At 39.7% G+C, this 27,696-nt stretch overlaps 1 protein-coding gene across 1 annotated transcript; it reads right to left on the reverse strand.

Annotated features, from left to right (window-relative positions):
- Positions 1–18,413: 18,413 nt before the first annotated feature.
- Positions 18,414–18,875, reverse strand: LOC138877585 (uncharacterized). The gene has a single exon (XM_070157208.1). The coding sequence runs from the start codon at positions 18,873–18,875 to the stop codon at positions 18,414–18,416; it is 462 nt and encodes a 153-aa protein (XP_070013309.1).
- Between the last annotated feature and the right edge of the window lie 8,821 nt (positions 18,876–27,696).

Here is a 27,696-nt window from a genome sequence, read left to right on the forward strand (position 1 = left end):
AAGCAAGCAGAAGCTAAGCTAGTATGAAAGCTTATAAAATTCAAACAAGCAGAAGCTAAGTTACAGAAAATTCAAGCAAGCAGAAGCTAAGCTAGTATGAAAGCTTATAAAATTCAAACAAGCAGAAGCTAAGTTACAGAAGCTAACTTACTGAAAATTCAAATAAGCAGAAGCTAAGTTACAGAAGCTAAGCTAGTATGAAAGTTTATGAAATTCAACAGAATGCGGAGAGATACATGGTGACTCCATTGGAGGCACCTGAAGAGATCAAGGGAATGATCAAGGAAACAACAACAAAAATGAGCATAGAATTTGGGAAAGCACTAAAAGAACTAGCACGTTCTATAAAAACAATGACTTTTCCCTTGTCAGCTAATAAACATGTCTAAAACGCCAAAACCGCAGCCAAGAACCTGAAATCACTTCTCATATCAGGTTTCTAGGAAGATATTAACTTACTAGAAGTCATACCAATGGCTACAGTTGCATCAATACTAACCGATATCATCATTTGTGTCAAAGAAATTGCTGATTCTGTTAATGAGCTTGCTTCTTTAGCTCATTTTAGAAGCAAAGAAATAAAGGTAGATTCATCAAAAGAATCCAATATTGAAGCAACACAAAGCAGAAAAATACATGCTACAAACGTGGTATTCGATTCACAACACAACGTAAGCTAGAAGTGTACTATACCATTTAGATTACTACAAACGTAGTATTCGATTCGATTATCTATAGATTATACTACAAAATAGATACATGACTTATAACATACCACACAGATTACTAGAAAACCAAAATTCAATAAAAATATAGTAGTGCATTATCAACACACTAGTCATCATATGTTTCTTCTTCATGCTCTTCCTCATCATCCTCCTCATTTTCATCCTCAGTTTCATACTCGTCTTCTGAATATTCTTCTTCAAACTCTTGATTCTCTATCAATAGTCCATCATTAATGGGTTCAACCATTTCAATTACATCCCCATTTAGGTCATGTAAGATTATATTCTCATCAGTGGTGAAATTCATATCTATCAAATGAACTTCAACTTCTTTAACTTGGAATAGAAGAGCCGGTTCTGGAGTTGATGTTATTGCCTCATCAGGAAGTTCAATAACATCCCGAGGTTTAACTTTCAAAATAGCTACCCAATCATCCTTGTCCTTTTTCGTGCTAGGATAAGGCACATAACACACTTGAGTTGCTTGCATCGCAAGAATAAAAGGTTCATACTTGTTAAAACGACGGTGACGGTTCACATCGACTAGTTTGTATTGGTTATGCTCTTCCACACCAACATTCACAGTTAGATCAAACCATTCACACTTGAATAACACAGTTTGCTTTAAAGGTTCTTCGTGGTATTCCAATTGTATAATCTCTTGTATCCATCCATAATAGTCACCAAAATTTGGATCCGAGATACAAACTCCACTATTAATTGTTGATCTTGCACTACCATGACATTCCGTGTGAAATTTGTATCCATTAACAAAATACGCCGGATAACATTTTGCGCTTATTAATGGTCCATGAGCAAGACTACGCAAGAATTGGTTCTCAATGTGGTTGCATCGAACCTATTTCAAAAAATTTATAAGACTTGGTTAAATATAAAAAGCCAATTTAAGTACATAATTGCTTAAAATATAATGATTTTTATATTCTTACATATTCCTTGAACCATATAGCAAAACACGTTTCGAGACTCTCATTTATTTGATCTTGAGATAGGTTGGGGAATTCTTCTTGCAACCGTTATATGTACATACTTCATTGCAACAAAATAAGTTAAATACTTACTCAAAATATATGGATATATTTATTATTATTAAAAGATGATACCTTACAAACGGCTCAACCAGTACACAATTTAGTAGAATATAAGTTTGGGCTGCCTTGATTTCTTCGAGGGACAAACTTCTCTTTTTTCCTTCTCCCCATAGTCGGCCTGGATGGGTGAATATTGATAAATTTCCTTCAAGATCTTCCATAACACCACTATCATCATTACGGGCCACATTATGATTACGTGTCATGACATGAGGTTCAAAATAATGAGAAAATAATTGTGTTGATTCCATCATCAAGTATGCTTCGCAAATTGACCCCTCGACACTAGCTTTATTCCCTATCATTTTTTTAAGAGTTCGAAGGTGCCTATACAAGTAAATGGATAGACCATTAAATTCATAAAGTCATGTGTATCATATTTGTCATAATAAGAGAATAAAAAGTTCATAACCTCTTAAAATAATGCATCCATATATATTGTATATGTCCAGCAATCCTTGCTTCATATGACAGGTGTACAGGCACATGTTCCATTGAATTAAAGAATCCAGGAGGAAATATACGCTCTAACTTACACAAGATCTGTGGGTTGTCTGCCTCTAATCTCTCCATGTCCACCACTCGAAGAACAGTCGAGGTGAGATCCTTAAAAAATAAGCTCAATTCTGTAAGTGCTTGTCACACGTTACTAGGAAGTATCTCACGAAAGGCAATAGGCATTAATCGTTGCATGAACACATGGCAATCATGACTTTTCATACCAAATAATTTATACTTGTCTATGTCTAGGCACCGACTCAAATTCGAAACATACCCATCTGGAAACTTCACATTTTTCAACCAATTGAAAAAGGCAATTTTTTGATTCTTCTCTATTGTATATGCAGCTTTGGGATAGCTTCCATCAATAGGATTCTTTGCCAACTGCGGTCGATCGCAATAGTTTACCATATCTTCACGTGCCTTTGGATTGTTTTTTATTTTGCCATCAACGTTAAGAACTGTGTTAAATACATTATCAAAGACGTTCTTCTCAATATGCAAGACATCGAGATTATGGCAGATCATGTTAGAGCTCCAATAAGGCAAATCCCAAAAAATGCTTCTCTTTTTCCATCCACAACACCTAAAAATTCTCCCATTAACTTCTTCTACATCTAGCTCAGTTACTTTTCTCAGTCCCAACTCACAAATTTGGTTCAAGATTTCATCTCCTGTCCTAAGGGGTGGTGGTAGCCTTCTGACAGTCTGACCTTTACGAAGGTTTTTACGATCTCTCCTAAATGGATGATTTTGGTCAAGAAACATTCTATGACTGTCAAACCAAGTTGTTTTCCCACCATGACGTAATCTGAAGGATTGTGCTTCCTCCATACAATAAGGACATGTAAGTTACCGGCATTACTCCATCCAGATAATATAGAATATGCTGGAAAGTCATTGATTGTCCACATCAAAGCGACCCTTAATTGAAAATTTTGTTTTTTGAGATGTCAAATGCTTCTACACCCGTCTCCCACAACAAGGTCAATTCCTTTATTAAAGGTTGTAGATAAACATCAATTTTTTGTTTAGGGTTGTTTGACCCTGGAACAATGACAGTTAAGAACATGTACGCCCCTTTCATACACATCCCTGGAGGTAAATTGTATGGAGTAACAATCACTGGCCATGATGTGTATTTCCTCCCTGAATGACCAAAGGGTTGAAAACCATCAGTACATAATCCCAACCTCACATTTCTTGGTTCAGCAGCAAAAAAGGGATGAGTTTCATTGAAATGCTTCCAAGCCTCAGAGTCTGATGGATGACGCATTACTCCCTCCTCTTGTTTTTGCTCATGATGTCATCTCATATCAGCGACTGTAGCATGAGATGCATATAATCTCCGCAATCTAGGAATCAAAGGAAAATAATACATTTTTTTATAAGGGATTAATTTCCTTTTACAAGAACAGACACGACGTTTGTACCTCTGGTGGCCACAAAACTTGCAAGATGTGAGGTCCTCATCTTCACCCCAATACAACATATATCCAGAATTACAACAATCAATCTTTTCAACTAGCAAATCCAAGCTACGCACTAGCTTCTTGGTCTCGTAATAGTTATCAAGTATTGTGTTATCTTCTGGTAAATCCTCTTTCAACAATTGCATCATTTGGTTATAACTTCTTTGTGATAAAGTATTCTCCATTTTAATATTTAGCATCCTGGAAACCACTGCGAGTTGAGAGAGGGAAGAACCAGGGTATAATTTTGCATCAGCGGCCTATAGCAAATCATAAAACCTTTGGCACTAAAGATTTGGCTCCTCATCCATTGAAGTATTAGGCTCCTCCTCCATTGAAGGATTAGGCTCCGCCTCCATTGAAGGTTCATAAGAATGCGACGACTCAGGTTCAGTATTATTATAAGACTGCTAGCTCAAACCATGGCCAAAATTGGGTCCAGCTGCATCCAAGACCATTTGTCGATATGGATTCTCATATCCCGATTCAGGTTGAGCGCCACCATGCAAATCACCACTAGAAAACATCTCACCGATCACATCTTTTTCTCCTTGATACTTCTAAAGAAAATAGTTCTCAACAAATCCATACCGATAAAGGTGCGATTTAACAGTTTCAACATCCATGTATTTAATGTTGTGACATTTTTTACATGGACATCTAACTTTGTCACCACTCATGCGATTGCGCTGAGAATAAACAAACTGAAGAAACTTGTTCACACCGGTTATAAAACTTGAATTAATACCCCCTCGGCCATCCAACCTTTTGTACATCCAATCACGCTCTAGATTGTCCATGTTCCTATTTAATATTAAAATAAACAAGAAGTTGTTAAAGCTTGTTAAAGCTGCAGGAGGTATAAAAGTAGGTGCAGCTGCTACTGCTATGACTGCTGCAGCAACTGCTACCAATTCAGGATCCAACTGCAGTAATTGAAGGCTTTTCAGCATGAAGTGAAAGTTTTTGAATAAATGTCATCATTGATTGGATTAAACTTGTACGTGAAGTCATATATTACAGAAAGTTCTTTCAAAGAACTCACATTGCTCAAAATCTCAAGACTATATTACACTTGTTTTGTCTTGAATGGTGGAAAATCTCTTTCATCCCAAACAGAGATGTTTGATCCTAACCAATCTAAGTGCAATGACTAATTACGGACTGCACTACTCATCTATAGAAAAGCAAAACTTTCAATTACAAGCAGCAGAATCATATATCTTCTACCAATCAGAGCCATATTTTACCAAGTACTACAATTTCACTATCATGTAACACAATGTGCAAACGCAGAAATATTCACATTGTCCCTTAATATATGGAAAAACAGTATTTTGTTGTATGAAGTTTTTGAAGTGAAAATGGTGGTGTTTAAATTCTACCATTGTGTTAAATTGCTGGACAGAGGGTGACACACATAGGTATTCCTGTGTCCTTTTGTGGCACTTAAATGTTAAAGAGTTAAAAATACTTGAAGTATATTTCTTTCCTTTTCAACACTTTTTCATAACATACATGATAATCCTTAAAAAATTGCATTGGTTCAATCATGGAAAAACATATATTCTCAATTTTTCGGCATTCATGTTAAGCATTTCCTTACTCTTAAGGTTAGTAACAATTTGAAACTAACTCAAAATTAGCTGGATAGAGAACCACAGCTCCCAAATCTTAGCAAATCTTTGAGTAAGATACTCTTGTATTACTAGCAAATAGTACATCACTCTGGAAAGTATCATGGTATTACATTTTACAACATGTGACTCAAGAGATATCAACTCAAATGCAAGAAATAAAAGATCAAACTGGATATAAATCATTAGTTACAGTAACTACTCAGCTAAAAGGTGCAGATTTCAGATGCATTTCTGATGACAATGCAGCCAATTAAGGTAACCAATGGCAGCAACATTTACTTGCCCTTTAACTGGTCAGGATCAAGCTAGCATAAAATCAGAGTAAACATCAGGAGAAGTTTGAAATCTCTCATAGAACTTTACTACAAATCCCTAAGATTGAAGAGGAAGACCATGCACGGATAGGAAATATTTGACTTAGGATAATCACACAGAAGAAAGAAGAACTACTGCTATATGAATACAAACAATTGAATTTACAAAAGAATAGGAACAAGGTAGAAAGTACTACACAAAGAAGTTTACCTTATCAAGGACATGCAATCCCTAAAATCAACGCACAACTTTGAGTTTCAGAATTCTACAAACACATGACTTCGAATTTCAGAGATCTGCAGCAAAAATTTGCAATTTCAAAGGTTTTCTTCTATTTTTCAGATAGGTATAAAGAATCACTTTTTAACACAAGAAAAGTAATGAAATTGTCAAAGATTTGACACTTAATTTGTGAAATATCAGAAGAAAGCAAGCCCATACCTCTGAGAACAAAACCCCTTTGCAAAAATAGGAAACCCTCGACTGAAAACCTACGCTACTGAGGTCTCAGCCTTTGTTGAGGACCGTCGACTGAAAAAGTGGAGGTGCTGAAGTCTCAGTGTTTGTGCCTTCGAAGAAGAGGAAGAGAAGAAATAGGAAGAACAATGGAGAAATTAGGGTGTTTGTGCCCTAATGGTTAGGAAGGTCTTTTACCTAGGGTAATTTAATTTTGGGGACGGAAATTTAACGATGGAAAAGCAACGGACCAAAATTCTGTCTCTAATAGTAATTAATGAAATTATATTTTAGGAAATTTGCGACGGAATATTTTGTCGCAGATAACTTTCGAATGCCTTGATAAGTAAAATGAATTCTACGACGGATTATTGGATGTTAAATCCGTCGCTAAGTTTCAATATTTTTTGTCGCCCAGCATTCATCGCTAATTTTGTAGCTAAAATAAAGGCACTAATATTTAGCACCAATTTTAGCGAGGAATTTAAGTTTTTTTCGCTAATCCGTCGCTATATTTGGTACAAATTATCTTCTAGCTTATTTGGCGACAAAATACAAATTTCATCGCTAATCCATCGTTATTTAGTTATGGAATATCGCTTGTCGCTAAATTCCATCGTTAAACGCTATTTTTTGTAGTGTCTAAGAGTCAAGAGGTTCTGGACTTGTTTGAAAGGATTTGTGGTGATAGACGAAAAGAGGAAGCGAAGGTGGTTATAGGATGTTAATTTGGTAGAGTTTGGAGGTGGTCTGCCGCCGTGAGGCGATTTCCGACCGGCGGACCACATCAGAGACGGCGAGGCATTGAAGGGCGGCTAGGGTTTGTTTGTAAGAGCTCAGAGACAGATGTAAAGGGGGTTCTCTAGGGTTTCATGGGGAGTTCAGACAGTTTTATAGTTAAAGGGCAGGCAGTTACGAGCCGTTGGATCAAGGGGAGGGTAGACGATGTCATTTTGGCAAGTGGGGGTTTGGACCGGGTAAGGGTGGTCTGGGCCTGGGCGGATAAGAAAGGGAAAATGGGTTTCTAAGTTGGCCCAATTTCCAAACAAGACCTGCCCATTTCTTTTGTTCTCTTTCTTTGTTTTCCTTTTTTTCTTTTTCTTTAATTTTAAAATTCTAATTAAATTAATTAAATCCTAAATTAATCTAACCTATAAATCAAACTAATTATATATTTATAATAATTACAAAATTATTTAATCCTAAATTAATGAAGAGAAAATTACCAATCTAATATTAAAAGCTAAAAATATAAAAATGAACAATATTTTTTGTAATTTTCATTTTAATAAAGCAATTAATTTACTAATTAATCCTAAAATATGAACACAAAATCTAATATGCAATGCATGAAGCTTTTGATATTTTTGGGGCATTTTTCATGATTTAAACAAAATTAAACGTGCACAAAAATGCAAACAAATAATAAAATCCTACAAAAATCCTATAAAATTGAAAACAATTTGGAAAAAATCTATTCTTTAATTTTGTAAGAGTATTTTTTAGTGGGGCATAAATTACATGCTCACAGCTGCCCCTCTTTGCTCAGAAACACGAAGAGGTTTCGGCAAAGATAAAATGAGCAATTAAGAGCGATTTTTGACTGTCTGGATACTCCATAGGAAGCATGTTTTTGGGAAAAGTCTAACCGAACCTTGCTTCGGAGGTTGCCTACATATCTTTGGCTATAAAGGAATCAGGTCAGTGTAGTTCTGGAAGCTTTGGTAGCTGGGACTACCGAATAGCTGTGATTTCACTATTGTTGCTATTGTTACTGCTTGCTGAGCTCCTTATTATACCAAGATCAAAATGAAAAACTAAACTAACTAAACCTATCATCTACGAGTTACATGATCCCTATCTATAAACTTTCTGAAGCTTGATCTTGAGTCTCGACTGGTTATTCATGCGGACTCTGATCTGAATCTTAATGCTCGTTAGCTGAAAATGCTGGTTCATTTTTCTTCTGCTTTTCAGATCAAGACGAGACATGCAACGCTTGTGACTTCAATCATATCTTGAGCAGTCCACATCTTTTCTCCGCTTCTACACTTAGAGTTCACTTCTTTTATTGTTCTTCTTTTCTTTTATTTTGGATTGAGACTTCTTTTTTTGGTCGTCTCGAAGCCTGTGTCTCTAGGTATAACCTGCTCAGACACCAAAACAAACAAACGAACAAAATTCTTCTGCCCCAGTTTTCACTAGGAAAATTTCGTGAGTTATTGTAACAAAATTCGAAACTACTTCACTATTGAAAGCAATAAAATCACGATTGTGTATCCTTGGGGAAAAAAGATTAAGGAGTGGAGACCCTATATCTAAAATGAAATGAACTAGGGAGTAGGACCCTATGTTAGAAATGTCATCGGGTTATGCCGACATCAACTAGGGAGTGAAACCCTATGTTGGAAAAGTCATCGGGTTATGCCGGCATGAACTAGGGAGTGGGACCCTATGTTGGAAAAATCATCAGGTTATGCTGGCATCAACTAGGGAGTGGGACCCTAGGTTAGAAAAGATGCAACTAGGGATTAGAGACCCTATACTACCATGATTTTGAATTTTTCTTATTTTCTTTCTTTTCATTTCACTTTTAATCTTATTTAGGAGAATAAATAAAGTGTTCCGAAGGGACTTCCCTTTTTGGGTTAACTTTGCTTGCAGAACCGTTTTGAGTCTCTGCATGCTTTGCTTTTATCGCATCTGCTTCTTGCAAGGTGGTTTTGGATTGTACCTGTTTTCCTGTTTTCAAATCAAAAAACAATTTGTCAGTTTGAAACGGTGGTTGGTTTTGTGGCCTTGATTGTTTCAATCATTTGATCTTAGCCTTGCTCTTCCAGTAAGGATATTCAGGGCTTGCTTGCTCTTTCTGGTAGTCGGCTTCATCTCTAAAACTCGGGGATCTTGACTTTTCCCAAATTCCACATGATGATTAACCCGTGTGGGGCTTGGCCTTTTCCATTTTATTTTGCCTTTATGGGTACTTGACTTTGATTTCCTTTCTTTTCAAGAGTTTTTGACTCGGGAGCATCGACCATCATGGCCAGTCGAGGTCGACTTGATGTACCTGCTGAGGCTGGGTGCTTTCTTGAATATTAGAATTTGCCAACAAAACCCTATAAGACCAATCTTTCCATCTTTTCTTTGTATTATTTTCGGAGGAGAATTAGACCGAAAGGGATTCAAAGAAAAGTAAACAAAGGATAGGATAATGAATTTAAACGAGAAGTGTCCCTTTTGGGAAAGAAAATAAGGACTTATCTGGAGTGCATTCAAACTTCAATAGACATGACATGCTTTTTGGATTGGATACCCGATATGTGCAAACCATCCAACTCTCATAACCCATCATAACCCATACCTCAAAACCGAGAAACCTTGCCAGGACTGATTCAGTGTCGATGGTTGTAAGGGATCCTTTTCGATCTGTGGCGCCCTTTGCGAGTTTTCACCAACTGAACTCTCTCATTTCTCTTCTCATCAGTATCTTATAGTTCTCTTTGCAAATTTTCACTAACAAGACTCTCTCATTTCAATTTCTCTGCTTACCATCGCCCTATGGTGCCCATGTGGGTTTTCACCAATAAGACTCTCTCATTTTATTTCTCTCATTTGATTTTATCAGATCCAAGCAACCATATCCTCCAAATTTAAACATCTTTACCGATTGATCGGAAGAACTTGAACAGGATTTGGGGTAAAATAGTTTGGATTGAATTATAACTTTGGAACCTTTCAGGCGAACCACCACCGAATCATTATAACTTCTGCCTCAGTTTCAACTTTTGGAGAATTGTGGAATTTTGTTTTGGTGTGACTGAACCCCCGAGAGACTGTCTAGGTATCCTTTCAGAATCAAGTCGAACGTAGTTTAGCAAACCTTGTTTTTGATTTCTTTTTGTTTTTGTTGTTTTGTTGTGTTTTTTTTTATCAACATTTTCGGGTTCCAAAGAGGGTAGTCAAAGAAAGTAACAGGCTCATAGGGTTTACAAACGGTTGATAGTGTTTGGGTAGCGAGAATGAAAGCCTTCTTCATCCCAATCGGAGAATATTAGCACCACAGAAGGGTCAAACGTAATACCTTTTGACTGCGTTCGCATTGACAGCTGTTTCGGGGTTATTTCCTTCAATATCTCTTAAGTACAATGCCCCTTTTGGCAACAATTTTCTTATAATGTACGGACCCCTCCAATTTGGAGCGAAATTTCCTTTTGCTTCCTTATAATGCGGGAGAATACGTCTCAAGACGAGTTGCCCCACTTTAAAGTTTCTAGGCCACACTTTCTTGTTGTAGTTACGGGCCATTCTTTATTAATACAATGGCCCGTGGCAGACTGCGGCCATCCGCTTTTCATCAATCATGGTTAACTGTTCTAGACGGGTCTTGACCAATTCATTATCCTCAATCTCAGCTTCAACGATGATTCAAAGAGATGGAACTTCCACTTCTGTAGGTATTACGGCTTCAGTGTCATAAACCAATAGATAGGGTGTTGCCCCAACTGATGTGCGCACGGTTGTGCGATATCCTAACAATGCAAAAGGCAACTTTTCATGTCATTGTCTCGAACTTTGAATCATTTTCCTGAGGATCTTCTTGATATTTTTGTTCGCTGCTTCAACAGCACCATTAGCTTTAGGCCGATAAGGGGTAGAATTCTGACGTATGATCTTAAATTGTTCTCATACCTCCTTCATCAAATGACTGTTCAAATTTGCAGCATTGTCCGTAATGATAGTCTTAGGAATACCAAAACGATAGATAATGTTGGAATGCACGAAGTCCACTACCGTTTTCTTGGTGACGGCTTTGAGAGTCACTGCTTCAACCCACTTTGTGAAATAGTCAATGGAAACTAAGATGAATCTGTGCCCATTTTAAGCTTTCGGCTCGATTGGCCTAATGACATCCATACCCCAAGCAACGAACGGCCACGGTGCTGACATAGGATGTAATTCTGAAGACGGTACATGAATCAGCTCACCGTGCACTTGACACTGATAACACTTTCGGACAAAACTGAAGCAATCCTTTTCCATAGTCATCCAGATATAACCTACCCGAAGGATTTTCTTTGAAATGACGTATCCGTTCATATAGGCTCCGCATACTCCTATATGCACTTCATTCATGATTATTCTGGCCTCTTGAGCACCCATGCATCTTAAAATGTTCAGATCTGGAGTTCTTTTATATGAGACTTCTCCGCTCAAGAAGAAACTACTGGCGAGCCTTCTAATGGTTCTCTTTTGGTCTCCACTAGCTTGTTCGGGATATTCCTTTATTTTCAAGAATCTTTTGATATCATGATACCATGTCTGAATATTTGATTCCATTTCAACTGTATTGCAATAACCATGTCTTTCTCGAATTTGGATTTCTAGTGGGTCAATGTGGATATTGCGTGGATACGGCAGCATTGAGGCGAAAGTGTCTAGTGCATCAGCTAACTCATTGTGGAACCGAGAGATATACCTGAGCTCAACGGATTTGAACTGTTTGCTAAGATCTTCTACATGTTGCCTATATGGAATAAGCTTGATATCTTGAGTTTCCCATTCAGCTTGAGCTTGTCGAATAATCAAGTCAGAATCTCCCATGATTAACAATTCTTCCACAACAAGGTCAACTGCCATGTTCATGCCCATAATGCAGGCTTCATACACGGCATTATTGTTCATACAAAATAACTGAAGCTGGGTTATGGCCGGTTAGTGATGTCCAGTGGGCGAAATCAAAATTGCCCCTATCCCAACACCCTTTGCATTTACAGCTCCATCAAAGAATATTTTCCAAGCATTAGTGTCTTCTGGAATTACCTCAACCGAACTTACTTCCTCGTCTAGAAAGTAAGTACTCATGGGTCGATATTCATCATCAACGAGATTCTCAGCTAGGTGATCCGCCATGTCTTGAGCTTTCATAATTGTGTGGGTGACATAGACTATGTCAAACTCGGTGAGCAGGATTTGCCATTTTGCTAACCTTCCCGAGGGCATCGACTTTTGGAATATGTACTTCAAAGGATCTAATATGGTTATGAGATAGGTGGTATAAGCCAACAAGTAATGCCTGAGCTTCTAAGCGACCCAAGTTAGGGCGCAACAAGTTCTTTCCAACAAAGTGTACTTGGCTTCATAACTAGTGAACCTTTTGCTCAGATAGTATATGGCTTGTTATTTCTTCCCGGTCACATCATGTTTCCCGAGAACACATCCAAAAGAATTCTCCAACACTATCAAGTACAAGAAGAAAGGCCTTCCAGGCTCGGGTGGGACCAACACTGGCGAAATTGACAGATATTCTTTGATTTTGTCAAAAGCTTCTTGACATTCATCTGTCCTTCTAATCGCTGTATCTTTCTTCAATAGCTTAAATATGGGCTCACATGTGGTAGTCAGTTGAGCAATGAACCTGCAGATGTAATTAAATCTTCCCAACAGACTCATAACCTCTTTCTTGGTTCTTGGAGGGGGCAAGTCCCGAATAGACTTTAGCTTTGTTGGATCTAGCTCGATGCCCCCTCGACTGACTATAAACCCTAAAAGTTTCCCAAATGGTACTCCAAATGCACACTTAGCTAGATTCAACTTCAAGTCATACTTACGTAGGCGCTCAAAGAACTTTCTCAAATCTCATACATGGTCATCCTACGTTCTGGATTTAATGATCATATCATCCACATACACCTCAATTTCCTGATGCATCATGTCGTGAAAGATGGCAATCATAGCTCTCACGTAAGTTGCCCCGATGTTCTTTAAACCAAATGGAATGATCCTATAATAGTAAGTACCCCAAGGTGTGGTGAAAGCCACCTTTTCTGCATCTTTTTCATCCATCAAAATCTGATGATACCCAACATAACAGTCCACAAATGACTATATCTCATGTTTGGCATAATTGTTAATAAGAATGTGAATGTTTGGTAATGGAAAGTTGTCCTTAGGGCTTGCTTTGTTCAAATCCCGATAATCAACACACACTCGGGTTTTTCATCTTTCTTTGACACTGGGACCACATTAGCCAACCATGTGGTATATCGGACCACTCGGATCATACCCGCTTTCAACTATTTGGTGACTTCTTCTTTGATCTTGTTACTGATGTCTGTTTTAAACTTTCTCTATTTTTGTTGGACAGGTGGATAACCGGGGTATGTTGGCAATTTATGCACCACTAAATCAACAGTCAGTCCTGGCATATCATCATAGGACCAGGCAAACACGTCTTTGAATTCAAATAAAAATTGGACCAATGCATCTCTAGTTCTTTCATCAGCGTGAATGCTTATCATGGTTTCCTGGACCTCTTCCGGACTACCCAAATTAACTGGCTCGGTTTCATTTAAGTTTGGCTTAGGCTTATTCTCAAATTGTTCCAGTTCTCGATTTATTTACGTAAAAGCCTCATCTTCATCATATTCTGGTTCTTGATTAATTATTTCACAGTTAGACAGCGTAATAAGATCCGAGCATGAAGTCCGCAAGCATGTCATGTTATTTAAGTCCTCATTATTAGAACTCAAAAGAGAGATAAGAAAAAATAACAAAGAATCAAAAAGAATAAAGAAAGAGATTCATAGATGATGAAATATTGATTTCATTTCATTAAATTTGAAGATAGGAGGGTTTACATCGGAATTTAAAAGACAATAAACTAAAAACATTCGAGCTACACCCTGAAATAATTCAGAATGCAGAAAAGATGGCAAGACTGAGCTACCGGGATTCCCGCCTGACTAGGAACGGAGTAGCCTTCCAATTTTGAAGCTTGTCATTTGGCCCCATATATTGAACCCCAGCGGTGCTTGAACCTTCACCTGGTTGGACCATGTGAACCTCATACAACATTTGCCTCATTGCCCCACATATGTACTCAATTTCTTTGGTCGTGAAGGCCTTTTCTTCTTCTTCTATGTACCTTGGCTTAACAAACATTCTGGCGAGATGCGGGACTGACTGAGGAAGAACCCACCCATTGTTCTTACATTTATTAGCCCATTTTACGTCGGCTTCTGTATCTTGGAAACCAATTCCAAGGAATTTCTCACTGGCAGTCAAAGTGATGGGCTCTGTAATGCCTTGCAAAGATGCCCCGAGCCCTATCCCGGGCTTGTAGCTATGTTTGATCATTTCACTAGTGACCATGATTGATGTGTTTGACAAGAAGGGTTGAGGACACGGGGTTCCTTTCTCACACTGGTCCGCGACCACGATCTCAAAAGCATGGTAGACTATGTGCTCGCTACCTTCTTTAGCCTCCAGACATGGGACCGACAGGTCCCTGTAGATTGATTGCTCATCTTCTCTGTGTACCATGATTTCTCGGTCTTCACGTTCAAACTTAACCATTTTGTGGAGAGTATAGGGTACAGCTCCTACAGCATGGATCCAAGGCCTTCTTAGGAGAAAATTGTAGGAGGTGTCCTTGTCCAAAACATGAAATGTTACTTCAAAATCCACAGGGTCAGTGGTTAGGATCAAATCAATCTCCCCTATCGTATCCCTCTTGACGCTGTTGAAAGCACGTATGCAAATATTATTGGGTCTAATCCTTTCAGTCCTATTTTCCATTCTCTGTAAGGTCGAGAGAGGGCAGATGTCAACCCCAGATCCGCCATCCAACATAACTCTTTTCACGTAGTATCCTTCACATTTAACGGTCAAATGAAGAGCTTTGTTGTGGGCAAACCCTTCTGGAGGCAAGTCATTTCGGCTGAATGAGATCCGGTTGACTTCAAAAAATCCTTCCGCCATTCTTTCCAATTGCTCAACTGTGGTCTTGACCAGAACATATGCTTCATTAAGTGTCTTTAACAGCACTTTCTGATGCTCATTCGAGCTTATCAACAGGGACAAAAGTGAAACCTGAGAGAGGGACTTTCTGAGTTAATCAATCATGGCGTAGTCCGAGGTTTTCATCTTTTGGAAGAATTCCTCTATCTCTTCATCACTGACTGGCTTTTTGAGCGGAAAATGCTTCTGTTTGGTCATGTTCAATTCTTCTAAGTTGAGATACTTCCCAGACGGGATCGTTTCATTCACCTCCCCCATGATTTCCTTTCCCTTGCACGTCACCACTGCTTTATTGTAGTTCCAGGGGATGGCAGTGGGGTCCTTCATGGGATTCTGTGGTGCACGGCTGATAACCACGGGCTCAGTCAGTCTGGGTGAAATTATCGGCCCCTATGCCACATAAGTCCCTTTTGGTACGTACATCTTTGGTACCTTCAGTGTAACCTTGTTTTGCTCAAACCTTTTGGGGGGACTCAACACAAACTGTTCTTTTCTGGGGGCCCTAGGAACATAGAGAACGGCATGTTTAGGAGTCGCTGCCCCTATCTTGGTTTCCACAACCCTGCTTTTCTTCTCATCCTTAGCTTGTTTTTCTACCACTTTGGGTTTCTTTTCTACATCAGCAATAGCAATAATAGCTTTCAAAGCTAGGTCGAACTGTTTTCCTCACATATCATCCCAATGACTGGCTCGTTGTTGTGAGCCGGCAATGGGTTATTAGTTACATTGGGAACTTCCTCATCCCTCAACACTACTCACTTCTGCTCTATCAGATTTTTGACTACCCTCTTAAGGGTCCAACAATCTTCAGTGTCGTGTTCTTCCGCCCCTGAGTGATAAGCGCATCTGGTACCGGGTCGGTATGACGGTGACTCTAGGTTTTGCCTGTTTGGAGGCACGGGCTGTAACAGGCCCATTTGGACCAACTTTGAAAAGAGGCTGGAATATGATTCACCAATGGGTGTGAAGTTAGTTTTCCTGGGTGGCTTACCGGGACAGGCATAATATGGATAATTATTCTTGGTGAGGAAGGTTGTTTCTTGGAGGTGGAGCTCGAATTTAGTTATAATATTGTTGTGGCCGAGCGTATGTCTGGGCGTTCATTACTGCATAAGGCTGAGGAGTCATGGCATATGCCGCATTTTGGTGAGGGCAGTAATGTTGCGGGCTGCTGGAAGAGGAACCAAAGTAACCTCAGGGTTGACAAGGTTCTCAGACTTGAGGCCATCATTTCTACTTCTTCTTTCTTTTTCCGGTTTGCTATACCCCCCGACCCGCTCTAAATTGCTTGAGAAGTGGCTCTTATAGCTGACTGGCTCAGGATGCAACCTGTTTTCAAACTATTTTCCACATTTCCTCAATCTTTATGGCTTCTGCAAATGGCTTGCCCATAGCGGACATCCTGTTCTGGAAGTAATCAGCCTCTTGGGCTTGCAAGAAGACACTGACCATCTCGGTCTCATCCATTAGGGGTTTTATCCTGGCAGTTTGTTCATGCCACTTGATAGCATACTCTCAGAAGCTTTCTGAAGATTTCTTTTTGAAATTAGACAAAGAGTTTCTCTTTGAAGCTATGCCCACATTGTACTGAAACTGTCTAACAAAGTCTCGGGCCAAGTCATCCCATATGTCCCAGTGGGAGATGTCTTGGTCCATATACCACTCGGATGCAATTCCAGCTAAACTCTCCCCGAAGAAAGCCATCAAGAGTTCTTCTTTTCGACCCGCTCCTCTTAACTGATTGCAATACCTTTTCATGTGGGCTATGGGGTCTCCATATCCATCACACTTTTCAAATTTAGGAGTCTTGAAGCCGATGGGTAGATGAACATGAGGGAATATGCACAAGTCAGCGTAGGAGACACTCTTCTGGCCACTCAGGCCTTGCATGTTCTTGAGACTTTGTTCGATGCTTTTCATTTTTTGAGTGATCTCTTCTTGCTCAGGGTTCTTCACAGTTCTCTCTTGTTCCATGGTAGATTCATACCGAGGGTGCTGAGGGTAGGAGTTTGGGGTGACATAAGTCGTGTCCATTTGAAATGGTGGTATTTGGAAAGTAAAGGCTGACGGCTCAAAACCTGGCCTGGGAACTGTTGGCTGGGCCGTAGAAGAGGTTGGTGGTGTGGTGAATATGTTAGAAGACACTATCGAAAATAGTGTGTGGGGACAAACCTTAGAAGGTATTCCGGTGAAATGGGTTGACATAGTGGAGTACCCGAATGGGGTGGCTGGGTAAATTATAGGGACATTGGAGGTTCCACTTGTTCTGGGAATTCATTCGAGAAAACCAGGGATTGCACTCTCTACCATTAGACCAAGCGTCCCACATCTCCAATATACGGAGGTACACCTGTTCTCTTCAGCAGTTGCTGAATCTGAAATCGGGATAACCGACATCGGGCTGTCCTCTGAGGGGTTAATGATTGGTAGGTGACTCTCCGATGTCATTTCAACACTCCCTTTAGATCTCATGAAGTAAGGGTATGAAGCCATATTACCACAAAACCAAACACTTAAAACAGAACCAGTTCTCAACAACATACACAACAAACCGGTTAGTTTGAGACATTTAACACATAGGAAACCGCATGTTGGAGGAATGTAATGCACCTAGATAGTTAAACGTTTTTCTACATGTTTTGCAACGGTTGTGTGTCTCATCCCAGCTTTTGTTACCTCCCATATCTTTGGAATCTTTTTCTTTTCTTTTGCGTTTTTTCATCATTCTTTCTCTTTTCTTTGTGCTCTCTCTTTTGTATTGTTTTCTCTCTTTTTCTTATGCCCTCTTTTCATCATTTTCTATCTTATTTGAATTATCTATACCTATGACCAGATACGATGGGGATTGCCTACATATCATAATCCCGCATGAATCAGATCATTACGTAGTTCAGGGGATAAATGCGAAATAAAAGAAAGAAACATTTTTGGGTTTTCAAATTTTCATTAAATAAAAACTTCTGATTTTCCTCTATTACAACGACTCCGACATACAGACTTAAGAACTGAAAAACCAAAATAGACTGAAAGTAGACTAACGGACTCTAAAAGAAAACTGAAATACAGACTCGAAAAGAAAAATCAGGAATACATAAGTGCCTCCAAGACTACTCCGGGGGTCCTAGGGACGTCAGTCAATCTCGCCGCGAGCCTGCATGCCATATCTTCTTGGAGGTGATGTAGATCGTCCATTATCTGACGAACAAAAATCATCACAGTGGTGAAGAACATGGATCTGGTCATATCCTCACACTCATGGCATTTCATGACGACATAATTAGCAATTCCTCTAATCCTTTCTCTAATGATGCCGTTTTCTTGGAGTAGGCATCCAATCTACTAAGACCTGGCCTCTAGAACATGGGTTGCCGTATGGTTTTGCTCTTGTAACTATTGCATGCCTTCTTCCAATTGAGACATCAATGCATAACAATGCTCTTTTTCCGCTTTAAAGTTCTTTGTTTGCTGAGCCATTTCGTTCTCAAGAGTGGTTAGCGTTTTCTTTAAACTTGTGACTTCTTTATCATACTTTCCTTTTAGCTGCTGAACAAACTTCACCCGTTCCTCTACATTCTTTGCCAATTTTTCTTGGGTTCTTGCCAATTCATCTTCGGCTTTTTCAAAATCGGCACCATTATCGCACATTTTCTGCCTAAGGCCGTTTATAAGTTTTTCATCTGTTCTACTCCTCTCCAGGTTTTCAGCAGCTATTTTCATCCTTTGAATCTGGGCTCGTAGGGCCTCATTTTCTCGGGCCAACATTTTCTTCCCCCCTTCATCTACAGCGGCCTGCAAACTGCTATCAAATTTAATGTCTCTGATTTGCCCTTCTAATTTGCTTATCGTAACCATATAGGTTTTCTCCTTTGCCAACCAATTCTATTGTTCTTGTGCCCCATCAGTGAACTGTTGTACGTGGGGCCTTTTGGCGGGCCATTCAGGCTCTTAATGGACTCGAACCCTTTTACCATACCAAGCCGTGTAGCTAGGCTCTACCTCACCTTTGTACAAATCCCGTACTCGAGTTTATGGCTCCAGAAACCTATATTGATGCCAAATATGGCGAACCTTTTCTTCTGGGAATGCAGCTTTTGGACATAGTTCAATGACTTGTCGACTCAAATCTTCATCTTGAGGGACAGTTTGGTACCTGCCCAGCTGTCGTAGAACCCTGTGTGGGGCATATGGCTGAACATTCCGAAGACCCATTAATAGAAGAAAACACACTCGGGCCGACATATAAATAACTTCGTTGACCGGGAGCTAGCTGAATGTCCACTCAATTTGGCTTGCATTCAAGGAACCCAAATGTGCAAACTATGCTTTTGTACCTTCCGAAAACTCATGACCGTCTACCCGGTTTTCATGTTTTTCAATGCAGTTGAGACCAGTCAGACCATAGTTCATGTAACCCGGGCGATGGCAAAGATGTTCAATCATCCAGATCTGTAAGAGCAAGTTGCAACCCTCAAAGAACTTTACCCCTCCTCGACATACAGTTAGAGCTCGATAAATTTCTGCTAGGATCATTAGTGTAATAGTACCATTAGCCTTTTTTATCATGAAATTAGCTACTCCTGCGAGCCCCAACTCTATATGCCCATCACTCCTTAGGCAAATTAGAGTGCCTAAGAATGCCACTACGAAGACCAATCCCCGGAGTGCTTCCCATTTGCCTTTATTCCCTTTATGACTTAACCCGGTATCCGGAGCCTCAAAACCGTGGGGGTCCCTATAACGGCGGTATAGGAAGTAGAATATGCAAAATTCTTCAGCCAAATTTCCATATTTGACTTCCCGACTAATACTCAGAAGATCTAGAAACTTGTGAGGGGTTACAACTCTTGGTGACACTGGGTATCGGCTCCTAAGATTCCCGTTAAGGCCAGCATATCCTGCTATCTCCTCAAGTGTAGGGGTTACTCAAAATCAGAGAAATGGAACACATTGTGCGTCGGGTCCCAAAACAGTATCAAAGCTTCAATTATGTCCACCCTTGGTTCAACGGTATCAAAGAAAGAAATCGGGTATCCCGATTTCCACCGTATACAATGCTACAATACTAAATTAAAATATAGAAAGGGTAAGCTATTTTAAGATTCACTCAAAATCATAGTAAACAAAACTAATAAACAATTTATTACAGCAAGTTTTCCTATTATTATTATCATTATTATCTCAAAGCCAAAAAGTTGTAGGAGCAAAAATATGACGGAAGAAAGACTGCTATAAAGTGAGTTCTACAAGAACATATTGACTAAGGTATAATTAAATTTATCAAAAAAAATTATTTTGTGTCTCACACAACTGATACTAGTTGTGTGAGGCTTTGTTTTGTCTTACAGCAAATGAACCCAAGGTTTTGTGGACCCAATGTATAAGAATTAGGTCCATTTTAATACTCCATCTGTTCTAATTTATGTGAACCTATTTACTTTTTGATTTGTTTTAAGAAGAATGACCCTGTTCTAAATTTGAAAACACTATTACGACCCAAGCTGGAGGGCCATGACTAGCACCCGACCATACTTGTCGAGCACCAACGTACATTTTATCTAACCTTCTTTATTATCTTTTAGGGTCGACGAGATCAATATAAATGGTAGACATGGATCATGGACAGCCAACAATAGAAGATGATAGAATGAACATACATAACATGGGATTACCAGACAACCAAGAAACTATATATAAGGTACGAGCTACCACGCTACCATGAAAGACTATACAACAAAAATCAGTCGACAAGGCATACCAAACTATACATGAGTCGACACCTGTCTATGAGCCTCTACAGGAACATAAGTACTGCAACATTGCCGGAACAGGGCCCCGACATACCCTTAATATCTATAACAAAAATGCATACCAAGACCACGGCAAGTCCGAAGAAGGGATCTCGCCAATCACCGCTGAACTGGATAGCCTACTATGGTGAGGGAGTGCGCATGCCTGTCTATCAGGACCAGTAGCACGACATGCAGCGTCCACAAATAAAAGGATGTCAGTACAAATAAAGTACTGAGTATGTAAGACAGGGAACCATAAGTACGAATAATAATGTAAGTAGGGATAGAGAATATACAACATGTAACATCTGTGTACCTCTGATGGCTACTGACATGAAATGCATGATACATATGTATATATACATAAACTTTTAAAACATACACCTTTGTGGGCATCATCATCATCATATCGTACCCGGCCGTAATAGGCTCGGTAAAAATGTATCCGGCCATCATAAGGCTCGGTAGAATCATACCCAGCCACGTAGAGCTCGATAAAACCTAACTAATCAGTGGTTGCACAATGTCGTACACGGCCGACTATAGCGCGACTCGGTATAGTAAAATAGATACATATATATATAATGCATACTCGACTCATGGAATCACGTTCTAAACCTTTCGAAGTGACGTAAGGTTAGTATCCTCTGTACACGTTATTAGGACCAACTCATCACCATGAACCTTATAAGAATCAGGAAGTACCAACAACATTTATAACATAAGAATAAGAGAAGCAACATCAACACCAATCGTTCCATAAGAGGGAAAACAATCTAATTACTGCTATCTTCTAAGAGTAGAGTATCTTTGGATGCTCGTTCATTACATTATGTACAATCGAAGTCGTGCAAAAGAAGGAAAGGGATAGCCTCACATACCTTGTATATTCTACCCAACCTCAAGCTATGCAAATGTCATGACTCCTTAGTCTACAATAGGAGAAATGACACTATTGTGAATGTTTAAGCGTTGTAACTATTATGTACCGACCACAACCTATTTTACGATGAAACGGACAGCACCTCCCCTATTTAAATAACTTCCCACAAGTGAAAACAATCACCAAACATCCCAAACAACATCAATGTTAATCATATTGAGCCTCCAAAAGTAGTCCACCAACCGATAACATTACTACCAAGCCTTTCGATATATATTTCACAAGTTCTAGTTTCAATGACTTAGCCGCAACTTGGATAATCTTAAATACATGTAGAGTAAGAGGTTCCTTACCTTTACGTAGAAAGATCAACTCCAATTTGACCTCAATTTTCCACGAAATATCCTTTCAATGCTTCCACAACAACAAGGAAGCGAAACTAGCAATCAATTAGGGTTTTTCGCTACTAGAATCACTTTAGAAGGCTTGAAATCACCTAGGTTTGATATTAGAAATTTGAGGGAGTATTTACAGAACATAAACCCCTTAAAACAACCTCCCACACGAGCTAGAACAACACAAAAATGAGCAACAATAAGAACAAGAAACTTACTAGCGCCACGAGATTCCCGACACTTGATTTGTGTTGTTTGCCCTTTGTTTGGGTCTTGAATCTTGAGAGAACCTTGAGAGGGTATTTCTAGGGTTCTAAGGTATGAATATACTGTAAACAATGACATAAAACGGGTTGGAGGCATCATATATATATATCCAAATGTCTTAAACCACCTAAGTGGGCCCATAGAGAGGTGCTTGGCGCAGTCTCGCAAAAATGCGAATATCTCTCTACTCCGAGATTGTATCGATGAACGGTTTAATGCATTGGAAACTAGACTCATAGATATTCATTTTGATGTCATATATATTCAATTTGATGGGTAGAACACCCCTTAATTCCAAGTAAATTGGGTGAAAATATTAGTAACATTTGACCTAATGTTTAAGTAAAATTATGAACCTAAGTCGCGACACTTTTGTCGACTTTTGTTTCATAACTCGTTTGACTTCAAGACTTATGATACAGATATTATATAATTCAAATACCTTAAAACACAACCTCTTTAGTGTATTAAGCACCTCTAGGTTTACCCGAAAATACGGCTGACAACATCCTTTATTCGTTTAACTTCTAATACTTGTTAACCACCCTTATACACCTTTGTATCATTTAAGACCAATAGGATTAATTTCTTATCATCTTAAAGATAATCTCTTCATGGATTTACGTCGACTACCTTATGTAATGAACTAACATACGTGTATATGGGTTGTAACACCATCCCCCCCCCAGGAACATTCACCCTCGAATGTAAGGGTTTATGGGGAGTCCAAATCATCGTGGATTCCAACGGAAATTTCCGGTCAATTTTCCCGTATAAAATGGTCACTAGCAAAACTTACAAGTAGTTAAGCCCAATGTATGGCCTCACAAGGCTAAACAAAGCATTATGGATATGTACATTATCTGCATATCACCATTTTGTATTAAGGTAGAGTATTCTCAAGTTATTGCTTACCTCATAGAGTCGTTTCACTTTCTAATGTATCCTGCGTTCCACCAACATCCTTGTTATCTTCATACTGGAATAGGTAAGGGTATTTAGACTTTATCTCCTCTTCTGCTTCCCATGTCATTTCTTCCATATTCTTGTTCCTCCACAATACATTGACCGAAGCTACATCTTTTGTTCTCAGCTTGCGGACTTGTCGATCTAATATAGCCACTGGCACTTCTTCATATGATAGATCCTCTGTAACTTGTACATATTTGATAGGCACAACCTGAGAAGGGTCTCCAATACATTTCCTCAACATAGATACATGGAATACCGGGTGGACAAATTCCAATTCTGATGGCAATTATAACTCATAAGCAAACTGTCCAATTCATTGAAGAATTTTATGCAGCTCGATATACCGCGGACTTAGCTTACCTTTCTTCCCGAAACGCATAACACCCTTCATTGGTGATATCCTCAGGAAAGCCCAATCACCAACCTCAAACTCCAGATCATGACGTCAAACATCGGAATAAGAATTTTGCCTGCTTTGTGCCATCCTCAATCGCTCCTGTATCACTTTCACCTTCTCAATGGCTTGGTGAATCAAATCTGGCCCATATAATTCTGTTTCACTGACTTCAAACCATCCAACTGCTGATCCACATCTCCTCCTGTATAGTGCCTTTTATGGGGCCATTTTAATACTAGAATGATACCTATTATTGTAAGCAAATTCTATGAGTGGAAGATGGTCATCCCAATTCCCCTTGAAATCTAGAACACATGCTCGTAGCATATCTACAAGTGTCTGAATGGTACGTTCAGCCTTTTCGTCAGTCTGCGGATGAAATGCAATGCTAAGATTCACTTGTGTGCCTAAACCCTTTTGAGAAGACCTTCAAAAGTTAGCCGTAAATTGAGCTCCTCGGTATGATATAATAGATATCGGCACACCATGAAGCCTAACAATCTCCTTGATATACAACTTCGCATAATCTCCAGTCGTGTAAATTGTATTAACTAGCAGAAAATGGGCACATTTTGTACGTCGATCAATTATCACCCAAATGGAGTCAAACGTATGATAAGAATGAGGTAATCCAATAATGAAGTCCATATCAATCACCTCCCATTTCCAGGTCGGAATCTCTATATTCTGAAGCAATCCACCGGGTTTCTGATGTTTTATATTTACTTGTTGACAATTGGGACACTGGGCTACAAATTCTGCAATAGACTTCTTCATGTTGTCCCACCAATACTGCTCCTTGACATCATGATACATCTTTGTCGAGCCGGGATAGATGGAATACCGATATTGATGAATCTCATTCATAATCTTCTCTCGCAACCCTGCCACATTAGGTACACATAATCAGCCATGGTATCTCAGTGCCTCATCTCCTCCGATCTCAAAAGCCGTAATTTTACACTGATGAATGCTCTCTCTCAATCGTACTAAGATAGGATCTTCATTGTCGTGCTTTTACCTCGGCTACCAAAGATGATTCTGATGTATTCTGTACAGTAACACATTTGTCATCAGAGTCTAATAATAAGATTCTCATATTGGCTAGCTGATGAAGCTCTTTAGTCAACCCCCATCTACCTGCCTCAATATGTACTAAGCTTCCCCCTGACTTAGGGCTAAGAGCGTCTGCCATAACATTGGCTTTACTGGGATGATACAATATCTCGATGTCGTAGTCTTTCAGTAATTCAAGCCACCTATGCTGCCTCAAATTCAAATCCTTCTGCTTTAAGATGTATTGTAAACTCTTGTGATCTGTGTAGATGTCAACATGGACGATGTATAAGTAGTGCCGCCATATCTTCAAAGCATATATTACTGCAGCCAATTCCAAATCATGGGTTGGATAATTCTTTTCATACTTCTTCAATTGTCTTGATGCATAAGCAATCACCTTCCCACGCTGCATCAATACGCACCCCAAACCTATACCTGAGGCATCACAATATACCACATAACCTTCTGTTCCTTCAGGGAGAGTGAGCACTGGTGCAGATGTCAATCAATTTTTCAGCTCCTGAAAACTACGTTCACAAGCGTAAGACCACTGGAACTTGGTAGCTTTCTATGTTAACTTAGTCAATGGTATTGATATAGAGGAAAATCCTTCTACAAACCACTTATAATATCCTGCTAGCCCTAGGAAGCTGCGGACTTCTGATGGTGTTGTAAGTCTCGGCCAATTCTTTACTGCATCGATCTTCTGAGTTTCGACACTAATACCCTCGTCAGATATCACATGGCCAAGGAATGCTACTGAGTTCAGCCAGAATTCACATTTGGAGTGCTTAGCATATAACTTACAATCCTGAAGCGTCTGTAATATTATCCGCAAGTGGCCCGCATGTTCCACCTCCGAACGAGAATATACTAGAATGTCATCAATGAATACAATCACGAACACATCAAGATAGGGCCTGAATACATTATTCATGAGATCTATAAAAGCTGCTAGGGAATTTGTTGGCCTGAACGACCTCACCAAGAACTCAAAGTGCCCATATCTTGTCCGGAAGGCCATCTTTGGGACATCCTTCTCCTTAACCCTTACCTGATGATACCCTGAACGTAAGTCAATCTTGGAGAAATACTTGGTACCCTGGAGTTGGTCAAAAAGGTCATCAATCCTTGGAAGTGGATACTTGTTCTTTATAGTAAACTTATTCAACTGTCGATAATCGATACACATCCTTAACGACCTGTCTTTCTTCCACACGAACAAAACTGGCACACCCCAAAGTGAAGTGATAGGCCTAATGAGGCCCTTATCCAGCAAGTCCTTTAACTGCACCTTCAACTCTCGCAACTCTATCGGGCCCATTCTGTATAGAGGGATAGAGATCGGTTGAGTGTCAGGCAACACATCAATGCTAAACTCAATCTCCCTTTCAGAAGGAAGGCCTGGGAGTTCATCTGGGAAAACATTTGGAAATTCATTGACCACGGGAATTGATTGTAGAGTAGGCGGCTTCGCTTTTTCATCCCTAACGCGAACGAGATGATAAATGTAACCTTTTAAGATCATTTTCCTTGCCTGAAGATAGGAAATAAACCTACCTTTTGGTGTAGTAATATTCCCCTTCCATTCAATGACGGGTTCACCAGGAAACTGAAACCTAACCATCTTCGTATGACAGTCAACATTTGCATAGAATGAGGCCAACCAGTCCATTCCCATTATCACAACGAAATCAACCATTTCTAACTCAAATAAATTTTCCGAGGTTTGACGACTACAAATCATCATAGTGCAACCTCTTTATACCCTTCTAGCAATCACAGAATCTCCTATTGGAGTAGATACCACAAGGGGTTTACTTATCAATTCAGGTTCAACGCCAAACTTATTAGCCACAAAGGGTGTAATATATGATAATGTAGATCCCGGATCAATCAGCGCATATACATCATAAGAAAACACAGACAATATACCTGTAACAACATATGGAGATGACTCAAGATCCTATCGACCTACTAGAGCATAGGTTCGATTTTTGAGCACCACTCGAACTCGGCACTACACCTTTACCTCTACCATGACTTGTCGACTGCTGAAAACCTCGTATTGGAGGTCGAATTGATGAGGAAGAACCAGACATAGATCTAGTCGGCTGATCCATACCACCACCTCCTCTGTTAGGACAATCCCCGCATCATATGTCCAGGCTATCCGCAAGAATAGCACGCATCAGAACCATGATGGCACAGTCCAAAGTGGGCCTTGCTGTACTGATCACAAAGTGGTGTTGGAGGTCTCGTCTGACTAGTTTCCCTGTGATGTTGCGAGGCTGATGCCCGTGAACTCTGACCAGGACCAGAATAGGTAAATCGATCATACCTAGGCCTCTGAAACTGTGGAGGAGCACTAGCTACAGGTGGCACCAAACTCCTTGAAGACTGGGCTTGACACTACCTCTGAAGTCATCAGAATACACAACAAATCTCGCCCTCTTATGTTGGCCCCTATCCTGCTCCCTATCTGCCCTTTTTTGGAGCTTTCGATCCTCTAGGTTCTGGGCATAAGCCTGAATACAGGAAATATCCATGCCTCCACCAAGGAGGCTGTCGTGTACTCATTTATCAGATATGGTCCCAACTCGTTCATGAACAGATGCACTCTATCGCTCATCTCGGCCACCATATGGGGAGCATACCTTGCTAAAGAATCAAACCGCATATTATACTCTCGCACACTCATATTACCTTGTCAAAGGTTCAAGAACTTATCAGCTCTAGCTCATCATATCTCAAATGGCAAGTAGTGGCGAAGAAAGGCCTCAGAAAATTCTTTCCACACAACTAGAGGAGCGTTCGGACCCCTAGATCTCTCCCAACTGTCATACCAGAAAACCGCTAAATCCCGTAACCCATAAGAAGCCAACTCTACTACCTCCGTATCACTAGCATG

This window comes from Nicotiana sylvestris, chromosome 9 (assembly GCF_000393655.2).
Source record: "Nicotiana sylvestris chromosome 9, ASM39365v2, whole genome shotgun sequence".
NCBI lineage: Eukaryota > Viridiplantae > Streptophyta > Magnoliopsida > Solanales > Solanaceae > Nicotiana > Nicotiana sylvestris.